Here is an 11,240-nt window from a genome sequence, read left to right as displayed (position 1 = left end):
CCACCAATTTGCATTCTATCTGTATGAATTTACCTATTCTAGACATTTCATATAAATGGAATTATATAATGTGTGGCTTTTTTTGTTTGGCTTCTTTCTCTTAGCATAATGTTTTTGAGATTCATCCACATTGTAGCACATATCACTTAAGTCATTCCTTTTTATGGCTGAATGATATTCCACTGAAAGTGTATACCACAGTTTTTTTTTTTCATTCATTGATGGACATTTGAGCTGTTTCCACCTTTGGCTATGGTGAATAGTGCTGCTGTGAACATGCATGTACTTGTTTTTGTTTGAGCAACCTGGTTTTAATTTTTTTTTTTTTTTTAATGAGACAGGGTCTTGTTCTGCCACCCAGGCTGAAGTGCAGTGGCACAATCACTGCTCACTGCAGCCTTGAACTCCTGGGCCCAAGTCATCCTCCCAGCTCAGCCTCCCAAGTAGCTGGCACCACAGGCATGCATCGCCATACCTAGCTTTTTTTTTTTTCTTTAAGAGACAGAGTCTCCCTATCTCCCTTGCCCTGGGTTGCCCAAGGGCAACCTCCCTTGCCCAGGTTGGTCTCAAAGTCCTGGGTTCAAGCGGCCCTCCAGCCTCTGCCTCCAAAAGTGCTGGGATTACAGAGATGAGCCACTGGGCTCAGCCATGTTTTCAATTATTTTGGCTTTCTATCTAGGAGTGGAATTGCTGGGTCATATGGCAAATCTGTTTAACTCTTTGAGGAATTGCCAAATTTTCCACAGTGACTGAACCAGTTTACATTTCCAACAGTAATGTATGAATGTTCAAATTTCTCCATAATCTCACCGCGTTCATTATTTTCTGTTATTTTTATTATAAATCATCCTAGTGGGTATAAACTGGTGCATAGCTATGGTTTTGGTTCACATTTCCCTGATGGCTAATTATGTTGAGCATCTTTTCCTGTGCTTCTTGGCCATTGTGTATCTTCTAAAGAAAGTTTATTAAAATTACTTGCTCATTTTTTAACTGAGTTGTTTGTTTTTTTATTGTTGAGTTGCAATAGTACTTTATATATTCTGGATACTAGATCCTTTACAGCTCTATGATTTTCCAATATTTTCTTTCATTTGGCAGGTTGTCTTTTCACTTTCTTGATAATGTCCCTTACTGTAAAGAAGTTTTTTAACTTTGAGGAAGTCCAATTTATCTAGTTTCTCTTGTGTTGCTTATGCTTTGGATGTCATATTCAAGAATTCATTGCCAAATTAAAGTCACTAAGATTTCCCTCTACATTTTTTCTAAGAGTTTTATGGTTTTAGCTCTTATATTTAGGTTGTTGATTCATTCTGATTAATTTTTGTATACGGTGTAAAATAGAGACTCAACCTCGTTCTCTGGCATGTGGATACCTCACTGTCTCAGCACCATTTGCTGAAGAAGCTATTCTTTCCCCCATTGAATGGTCTTGGTACCGTGTCAAAATGGCCATAACTGTAAATAATTGAAATTAACAACTGCCTCTGGTCTTGCCTTCATGATTTCTCCTCTTGGGCTTCAGAGGACTCTATGAGTCCAAAAGCAAGAGCACAGTCACTCCTGTGCACCTCTCAGCATCTTCATAATCCCAGGTGGCAGAGAATCTCTCCATTTCTCAGGTGGATAAGCTGCAGCCAGAGAGGCTGCTCCTTCTGCCCATCTCAGCACTCTAGCAGAGGACACACCGTATCACATCTGCTTAGCTCTTCGTCTCTGCATCAAGAGCCACGTGCACATGCAGCCATCACAGCCCAACAGCACCAGCTCAGGTGTGCCCTGTAGTCAGGGGCATGCTGCACAGCAGCCTTGAAAGAAGTGATTTCACGGAGGCTCATGTATTAATACTTCTCCAAAGGCTATTTCAGGTTGTGGGTCTCATTCCCTCTCTCACCTTAGGCCCTCTTACTGGGTCCCTCACTGGGAATGTGGTCTTTTCGGAAAGATCTCCCACCCACTACTAAATAAGCACATGAAAGCCTGTGTCCAAACTACTATGTTGCTGTGATTTAAATTCTCTTTCCAGGAGCCTATGTGCCCATCTTTCTGGTTATCTAATTAAACTCTCCTCCTTCTTCTCCAGGAAGCCTTCCTTGCTTAGCCTCTCTATTCCAGTCTCTTGATAGCATTGCTGCCCTAGGCTGCCCTTCCCTAATTTACACGAGTGTGTATCTGTCTCTTCCAGCAGCCTGAGATTGCCTCCAGAGCAGCCTCGTCTGAGTTGGCCTGCAGCTTCCCAGCAGGAGTCCTGCACGCTTGCTGGGGAGAAATGGAGGGTGGCACATCATCACTAGAGGGTGGAACATTTGGAAAGATTGACAGACTGACAGAAGCATACCTCTGACACCACTCAAGGACAATTTGATGAATATACAGCAGAGATTCAGAGTCTTTAATTCAAGCAAAAGAGGAAATAGATGCTGCCATTCTTAGGAATATTTACACCCTGAGCCACGACACCTGGACTAGGCAGTACCACTCAGCGACAGAAAAGCCAGCTCCACTCACTGAGCTCAGCTCATGGCACCAGAAATTGAGAGTCAGAAGCTATGTAGGACACAGCCCCAGAGAGATGGCAGAAAACAAATCACATACCCACAGTCCTGACAAAAGGCAATGTAACTACGCTGCCCTCATCGAAAAGAACGGTGACTTTGACAGCCCTTTTGTTAAAGAGGCAGTGACACACCACAGAAAGAGCATAGATCTTGGTGTCAGCCAGGCCTGACTCTGGCACGTAGGTGGGTGACTGGGGCCAGTTCTGCAGCCTCTTGGGATCAGGCTCCCAGTCTGTTCTAAGGATGCTGATTGCATCTTCTTTGCAGGACTGGATGAGAATGGGAGGCAATGCATGTAGGGTGCCTGGCATCTAGTAGGTGCTTGACAAATGATGGTAGCTATTGCTGATAATGAAGGAGGTGGGTGGGTGACACAGGCTGGCAGAGAATCCCCAATACACCTTCACTTGGCTTTGTGGAGATGGGTGCAGCTGGTGGTCTACAGATGTACACACGGTGTCCTAAATATTGGCGTCATCCTGCAAAGTTGTTTCTGATGGAGCAAGTAAAGGCTGTCTAACTTCTCACCACCTGCTTACAGGTCTCATGTCACCCCACCATGCTGCCAGGGGATGTAAAACCTCTCAGACAGTAGCTAACTTGGCCTAAGCACCGAACAAACCAGCCCCTCCCCTGTCCTCTCCTGCTCCTTCCCTCTTTCTACGGGTGATCACAGCTTCCTTAGGGCCAAGAAGGTTATAATGGCTTGTGCCTCCAAAGCCTCCTGCCAGCCAAAGGCAGCAAGGAAAATGGGAAGTCGTTAGTCCACATGGGACCTAAGGAAACAGGGAAGGTGACTGTGTCAATCAGAGCTTGAAAGTAAAAGCTAAACCATGATGCAGACAGTTGAGTGTACTACAGACAGTTTTAAAACTCAGGGCCTGGGAACTTGGGTGTGGCAGACACCTTTGGGGATGGCAAAGTCACCTCTGCTTCCAGGTGCTGAGGTGGGTGAGGCCATGGGTCTAGCGGGTGGCTTTCCTTGCTGGGATGCTGGCTGGGGTGCTCTTGCTCTGGGAGTCCTTGAGGTCTCCCCCTCGCGCCTCTGTGGTCTTGGTCTGCCCGCTCTGGGTGCTGCCAGAGCTGCCTGCCACAGCGCTGGCCCCGAGGTCAGTACCCACAGAGCTGGGGTGGTGGTAGCTGTAGCTGCTACTGCTGATGACGGCTGAGGAGGAGGGGCCAAGAGCAGAGGAGAGGAGCAGTGTCAATCAGCAGATAACAGCTATGGTAACGGCTGTCCCCAAGGGCTTCTCTACAACAACACCCCATTTAATCCGCAGAACGACCCTCAGTAGCCAAGAAGCACTACAGAGATGAACTGAGAGCCTGTTATGGGCTGGACTTTGTGTGAGGTGAAGACCCCATAGGATAGATATAGTCCCTGCCCTCCTGGAAATTCTAGGAAAATCCATGTCCACCAACCCTTTCTCCAAATGACAACACCCCAGGGAAGAAACAGGAAGGGAAAGGGGTGGGCATGACCTCAGTCACCATTTCATAGGATGAAAAGGGAGAACATTTCCTTTGAAGCCCGGAAACCTTCCCAAGACAGTAACAGAAGCTTCTTGGGGGGTGAGACAGTAAATGGAGGTGACATCACTTAGTCCCAGGGTCCCTGGCTCTCCCAACCCAAGGCATCTCTCAAGAATACTCACAGATGCTAACAGAGGATGGATTCTCGCCAGACATCCTGTGAGACAGAAAGTTAGAGAAAGATAAAAACTCAGTGTCGAGATTCCACTGAACATTAATGGGCTCCTGCTTTTATACATGCATCATTTAAACTCATTCTTATAACAACTTATGAAACTGACACTATCACCTTCATCTTACAGATGAGAAAACAAGAAGCCTGGAGATACTAGATGATTTACTGAGAACACACCACTAGCATGGGGTAAAGCCAATAATTAGCCCCTGCTGTATAGCCAATCATTAGCCCCAGGTCTGTCTGAGCCCCTCGTTCTCTTCACAGCAGCACACGGCCACCTATGCTTCATGGCTCATGTCCAACAACCCCTTGCAGGAAGCTGCCTCTGAATTCACGAAATCACCACATCCCTTGCTTCTATTGGCACTAACCATGTTGTTTTCCAGGTGGCCCCTCAGCCAAACAGGAGCCACACCGAGTCTCTTCTCACACTTTCCCCTCCACCCCGCCCACCTGCACTCCTCGCCCTCCAGCAGCTTGCGGTAAGTGGCGATCTCCATGTCCAGGGCCAGTTTCAGGCTCATGAGCTCCTGGTACTCGCGCAGCATCCGCGCCAGCTCCTCCTTGGCCTGGTGCAGGGCGCCCTCCAGCTCGTCCAGCTTGGCCCGGGCGTCCTTCAGGGCATTGTCTCCCCGCTCCTCAGCGTCAGCGATGGCCGTCTCCAGGCTGGCACGCTGAAGGGCAAAGAACAGAGAGACCATCAGAACAGAAAATTACATTTAGCTCATACCAGTTAAGTAGAACAAAGCCCTCATTTTGCAGATGGGGCCCTAGGTGACAAGGAGTAACAGCTGCAAGGCCAACATCAGAACTTTGTCTCTTCTATTTTCTATTGCAGAGGAATATTCAAAGCTGTTGTCACATGAAGCTGTGGAAGCAGTTGCATTTCAGGAGGTCGGGAAGAAATGTCAACATTTGCAAAGTTAGGTAGTGCCTGAGACTGTAGGCCACCAGTATCTATAGATTCAAAATACTCCAGGTTCAGGAAAATCATGCCTGATCCCCTAGCAAGGCCAGCCCTAGGGACAAGACAGTATGCCACTGTCCCACTGCAATCAGATTCCTGCTGTAGGATCTCTCCCCACTGGGGATCCTTCTGATCTATTAGCATCCAGATGAGTGTTTCTGGACTCCAGCACTCTGGGGAGGGTCTGTCTGAAGGCTCCCACATCTGGCCTTCCCTTAGAGCAGGAGGGTAAGGCCCTAAATTATAGGCACAACCTCAGAAGCTGGACTCTTATGAACATCTGGGGGGCATTGCGATGCCTGGTGCTAACAGAGGAGGAGGAACCATGCTCATGGAATTTGTGAATCGGCCAAATGTAGAGTCGTAGAGCTGTCCTTGTGTTCCCCTGCAGAGCATGGAGGGTCACCAGAAGAAGAATAGGCTTAGATCTTTCCCCTGGGCAATTCTATCACTAGCAGAGCAGACCTGGTTCTCAGGTCACAGGAAGGATCCTCCAGCCTCCAAAATCATCTCCCCACTGATGCAGTGTTTAAGATTTGCTGCTGTCAGGTAAGACAGACCCCCCCACCCCGCCCACTAACATGGAAGTAGTACCATGGCACAGGGCAAGGGAACCCAGGAAGGCTTCATCGACGGCTGTGTTCCTCAGTGGCCAGACCATGCCCCACTCCAACGGCAGGAACCTGGTGTGGCCACAGAGGCGCCTGATGCATACTCCCTGCACCCCACACACATTCCATGTCCAGTGGGAGGAGGAGACAGAGGGTCTGCCCTCAGAGGGGACACCCAAAGGGGACATGGGGCAGGTTCATTGGACACAGAAAAAATCTGCAGAAGAGGAACCTGGGTTCTAATCCTAGCTCCATTCATTATCAGCTGGGGCTCTGGGTAAGTCTCTTCCCCTTCCTAGCCCAGTTGCTTTATCTGCAAAATGAGGAGTCAGAGAAATAGGTTTGAGGCTCCTCCCAGTTCTGGGCGGGGTGCCAGCTCTGATGGTGGGATACCGAGGCAGGGTGGGAAAGGGAGACTGTGGGTGGCCGAGGGACCCCTAAGCCCGGCAGGGGAGATTTGCTTGTTCCCAAAGGGCAGGCCCCATTTCCTCATCCCAGAGCCTGCCGTGGAGGCCGAGAGTTCTTTGTGGGGCTGCTGCTCACCTGCTTCTTCACATTCCCGATCTCACACCGGATCCTCTGGATGAGCCGGTTCAGCTCCGCCATCTCGCTCCTGGTGTGTTTCAGGTCATCACCATGCCGACTGGCTGCCAGCTGCAGCTCCTGGATCTGATTTCCCAAAGATAGGAAGTTGGCGATGAGACAAGGGCAGTGGGGAAGGGTCCTGTAAATAAGCCACCCCTGCCACCCTGGCTGTCAGTGGGATTTAACGGAGCTGAAGAGGAGTGCTGGAACAGGGTCCTGGGGCCCCAAGTAAGGGGTTTTCTCCCTGACAGCCCCAAAACAGTTTACCCAAAGCATAGTTCCATTACTCAGAGCACTCCTTGCCTTCCATTTCCTTTTGAAAGTCTTCCCGTGGGGATCAGGAAAAAGCTACAGGCTTCTCCTTCTCTCACTCGACCCCCACCAAATTCACCCATGGCTGTGCTCCCGCAAGTCTGTGATTCTCCCTCTGCCCTGTGGCAGCATGCCCCCATTCCTATAAGTGTATTTGTTTTACCCCCTCACTTCTTTCACATGCAACAGAGAGAGACAGGCAGTTCGTGGATGGAGGAAAGAAGTGAGGGATCCTCTCTGTTGCACATATTCAATCCCTACCAGTTTCATGATTTATCTTTGATAACAAGCTCTGCTAAGAATTCCTTTTGTCCTTGAAGCATTGGTTGGAAACTTTCTTTCGTTCAGCATGCCCACAAAAGTATTCCTCACATTCACTCTGCAGGTGACCCTTCCTAGGAAGTGAGGGGCTGCTGTGGGAGGAGATCCGCTTGGTGCCCACCTTGGTCTGGTACAGGGCCTCGGCCTCGGCCTTGCTCTTCAGGGCGATCTCCTCATAATGCATGCGGACCTCGGCGATGATGCTGTCGAGGTCCAGGTCCCGGTTGTTGTCCATGGACAGGATGACAGAGGTCTCACTGGCGTGAGTCTGGATCTGAGCGATCTCCTGCATTGAGATAGGAAGACAGATTCAGCAACCCCCTGGCTTCCCTCTTCTGCCCCATCAGTCTTCTGGGCCCATGGTCCCTGGCCCAATAGGCTGCTAGGATCCACGGGGACAAAGTAGGGGGAAGAAGTGCCCTCTGGGATGTGTCTACAGAGCTGAGGGAGAGCAGCTCACAGCAGCAGGAACCCCTGCATATGGCAGATGCCTGCTGGCACATGCAGATGGGTGAAGAATGCATTTCCCACAATTTCACAGAATCCAAGGGTCTGTGCTTTGTAAGACCTCACTGGGTTATCTTTTCCTGCCTGTGGGCAAGGCCACTATTGTGGTTGAGATCAATTTCCTTCTGTATGTATGGCCTCCAAGGACCAGCATCCTGCACTTCCATAGTCTCCTGGTGCAGGGTTTTGCACCTTTCTACTGAAACATCTTTCATTTTGTTGATCCTAAATCTCTCCTTTTGGTATCTCCCTGGAAGAGTCGGGAAGGAGGCAGGGTGAGGGTGGGGGGATAGGAGTGTCCTTACTGCATCATACAGACACTTGAGGAATTTGATGTCTTTGTCCAGTGAGTCCACTTTGGCCTGAAGCTCCACCTTGACCGCGTAGGCTGCATCTGCATCCTGCCAAGAGGCCCCAGAGTCATTGGGGGATGCAACCCTCATCCCACAGCTGCCCTGCCCAACCCCTGCCCCAAAGCCACCTGATTTTCTACTTTCTGCCCACAAAGGAAAGCTCACTCAATATCAATTTCTTCTCAGACTCCCTGAAGCTTTGGGAATAGGGAAAGGAGGATGGGGCAGCGCTGTTATGCCTGGAGAAAACAAAGCCCAGAGAGGTAGTAGGTTTCCTCAGGTCACACAGCAAGGCTGAGCTGGACCCGAGTTTCACAGTTCCCAGACCAGAATTCTCTGTCTGTCTCTGTCCATTTCCCGAGTGTGTCTTTCCTCTCCAACTCACTGGAGGCCAGGACTATGACTCCAGCCTCACCAGGCACCAGTCCCCTCCCCAGCCTCCTGGGCTGAAGTCCTGAGCACAGTTGTTAAGATGGGAGTGCAAGAGACCCTAATAAGGAAGATCCTCCCTCCCTTACCTTCTTGAGCACCACAAACTCATTCTCTGCTGCTGTGCGCCGGTTAATCTCCACCTCATATCTGCCAGCAGGGATAGAAGATGGCCTTAGCCCCCTTAGCCAAGGAACTTCCTCTTCCTGCTGGCCAGGCAAATGTTTGGGATACAGGGTCCCTGCAGGGTCTCTGGGATGAGCAGTAAGAGGCTAGTGACAGGAGTAAGATATCTCTGAGTTGCCTCACTTGCCTCCTACTCTTTGCATGTTAGGAAAACACCCAGGTGCCTATTGGGCCCCCGACACCAGCAACTGAACATTTCAGTGGGTCAAGGAGCACAGGAACTGCTTCCTATCAACTAGGCAGGAAGTTATCATCAAACAGTATAGGCCCTTCCCCCCAGCCAGAGAAGGGGATGTGAGCTCCTGAGCCCGGAGTGTACTCCCCCATCTCCTAAAAAATAATGGCATAGAGATCAAGTGAGCCCAGAGGCAAGGGGAACATGGTCTGTGACCCTCGGGTGGGGCCTGCTCACCTCTTCTTGTAGTCCTCCACCAGTTCCCTCATGCTTCTCAGCTCCGAGTCCAGCCTCACCCTGTCCCCAGACAGCGTCTCCAGCTGCTTCCGCAGGTTGCTGATGTAGCCCTCAAGGATGGGCTCCAGGTTCTTCTTGCAGTTGTTCAGGTCCAGCTGCTGCAGCAGCTCCCACTTGGTTTCTAGAACCTGGTTCTGCTGCTCTAGGAACCGTACCTGGAACCCAAATAAACAGACACCTGGAACCACAATGGGTGCAGTCATGCCCCCGGACACAAACCATTGACTCCCCAGGTTTGCCATAGATTGTTGTAGTCATTTTGCTCATGTCTTGACTCTCCACCCTTGCCATTCCACACAAACTAGATCCTTTACAAGTGCTCATTTCCTAGCCTTCTGGACAAGCCGTCACTGAGAACTCACTCAAGGAGATTCCACAGCTTTCTCCTGTTGCTCGGCCCTGGTCCCAGGAGATGTCCTTCCTTATGTCTCAACTAAGTGTCTCTTCCTGTACCACGAGCCCTTCCCTCTGAACACTGCTGGATTCTATAGCCTTTCATGTTCTTGGAAGATCCAGCTGTCCTCAAGAAACTCATCACTTTTTTGTCAAAGAAGGGCCCTGCTCTTTACCCAGCTTCCCATCCTTCCCTGCAAAATCGCCAAAAAAGCCAATATATTCGTGTATTCCTTTGTCCTCTTGTGGCTCACAGACCTGTTCTTCTTCCCTAATGATGAGGAAGCCCTTCCTGAGGCCCAGCTGCACCTTTCCAGCCACAGTGCGCAGTCCATTCCCAGGCAGCAGGAAAACTGCTCAGGCCTCAGGGGGCTGCCTCATTCTCCTCATATGAGACCCACCTTGTCAATGAAGGAGGCGAACTTGTCGTTCAGCGCCTTGATCTGTTCCCGCTCCTGGGCGCGCACCTTCTGGATCTCAGGGTCCAGCTCCACGTTGAGGGGGGCCAAGAGGCTCTTGTTGACAGTGACCTGGTGGATGCCCCCAGGCGGGCACACAGACAAACATGCAGGCCCCAGGGCCATACTGCCAAACATACTGCCAGCAAAGCCACTAGCCCGGCCCCCTCCATACCCAGAGCCAGGCCTGAAGCCGTAACCTCCAGCCCGAACGCCGCCACCAGCCACATTGAAAGAAATATGCCGATTCCCTCCAAGGCTATAGAGGCTCTGACTGCCAAAGCCAGCTCCAGCCCCTCTGCCAGCTGCACAGTAAGAAGCCAGGCTACCCACAGCCTTCCTTGGCACCACTGCCGAATGCACACTGAAGTTGCCCTTGTCACCACTGGACTTGATGTTCAGTTGCCGACTCATGGTGGGAAAGGTGGAGTTGACAGAGCTGGAGAAAAGCAGTCGCCAAGGGGTAGAGAACACACTGATGGGGCACCCAGAGTGCTGCCTCCTTTTATCCCTCTTGAGCCCAGGACACCGGAAAAGGGCGTCTCTCCACTATCTCCTTTCCCCTGCTAATGGGCCATGGGCCATGGGCAATTTGTAGAACAGAGATCTCCAAGCCCTTTGCAGCAACAAATCTCTTCTGATAGCAAGTGGAATATGCTGTCCTTGCAGACTGGAGTGGTCTAATTTGGAGTTTATCCGTGCTCCCTAATTAGGGACCTGAAGAGTTATCCCCTGAAGAGATCTCCTAGCTTTATTTTTCCAGTGCTACCTCCTTCTTGCTTAACCATCAGCAAGGAGCAGGGGAAATGCTTGGCTTTCCCCAGAGAAGACTCACCTGAAAAACCCCAGGTTTATTCCCAAAAGAAACCATCTCCCTATTATAAGGTCTTGTGTGGAAGCTGGAATTTTTACGTCAGGGAAAAGAAGACATGGAAAGATGATTCTTCTTGGAAAGGTGTCCTCAAAGATCTGGATCTGGGTAAGAAGCTCCAGGGTCCGACCTTGGGCCATGCTAAGGACCACAGCTGTCTAGCAGTGACGTGGACCCCAGGAATGAAGAGGAATGACTGCAGCATCTGCATGGCCCCCTAGCAGGGATATTGTCTAGGGCTTTCTGTGTTGGGCAGGGCCTGGATGGTGGTGACCTTGACATTGCCTTACAACCATGAGAACCTTTCCAGCCAGCTGCATTTCCTCCAGTTGGATTTTCTCTCCTGGATAAGATTATCTGTCCTACTCTAGGAGGTCAGGCAGGAGCTGGGATATTAGCCCCTGCACTCTCTGGAGAAACACCCCATGGCTGAAGTCATCAAGGAACAGGACCCCCTGAGTTTCACTCCCGTGTTCAGGGTAGGCTGTTCTGCCAGTTTCCTGGCA

General features: G+C 50.4%; 1 protein-coding gene across 1 annotated transcript; it reads right to left on the bottom strand.

The window, feature by feature from the left end:
* Nucleotides 1-2,336: 2,336 nt before the first annotated feature.
* On the bottom strand, nt 2,337-10,343 carry KRT74 (keratin 74). Its single transcript, XM_055247992.1, has 9 exons — nt 9,807-10,343; nt 8,953-9,167; nt 8,444-8,504; nt 7,878-7,973; nt 7,187-7,351; nt 6,391-6,516; nt 4,723-4,943; nt 4,214-4,248; nt 2,337-3,723 (listed from the first exon to the last, which is right to left on the bottom strand). The coding sequence occupies exons 1-9, from the start codon at nt 10,275-10,277 to the stop codon at nt 3,524-3,526; spliced, it is 1,590 nt and encodes a 529-aa protein (XP_055103967.1). The 5' UTR covers nt 10,278-10,343; the 3' UTR covers nt 2,337-3,523.
* Between the last annotated feature and the right edge of the window lie 897 nt (nt 10,344-11,240).

This window comes from Symphalangus syndactylus, chromosome 17, assembly GCF_028878055.3.
Source record: "Symphalangus syndactylus isolate Jambi chromosome 17, NHGRI_mSymSyn1-v2.1_pri, whole genome shotgun sequence".
In the NCBI taxonomy this organism is placed as follows: Eukaryota; Metazoa; Chordata; class Mammalia; order Primates; family Hylobatidae; genus Symphalangus; species Symphalangus syndactylus.
This window is presented reverse-complemented; position numbering and strand designations above follow the sequence as displayed.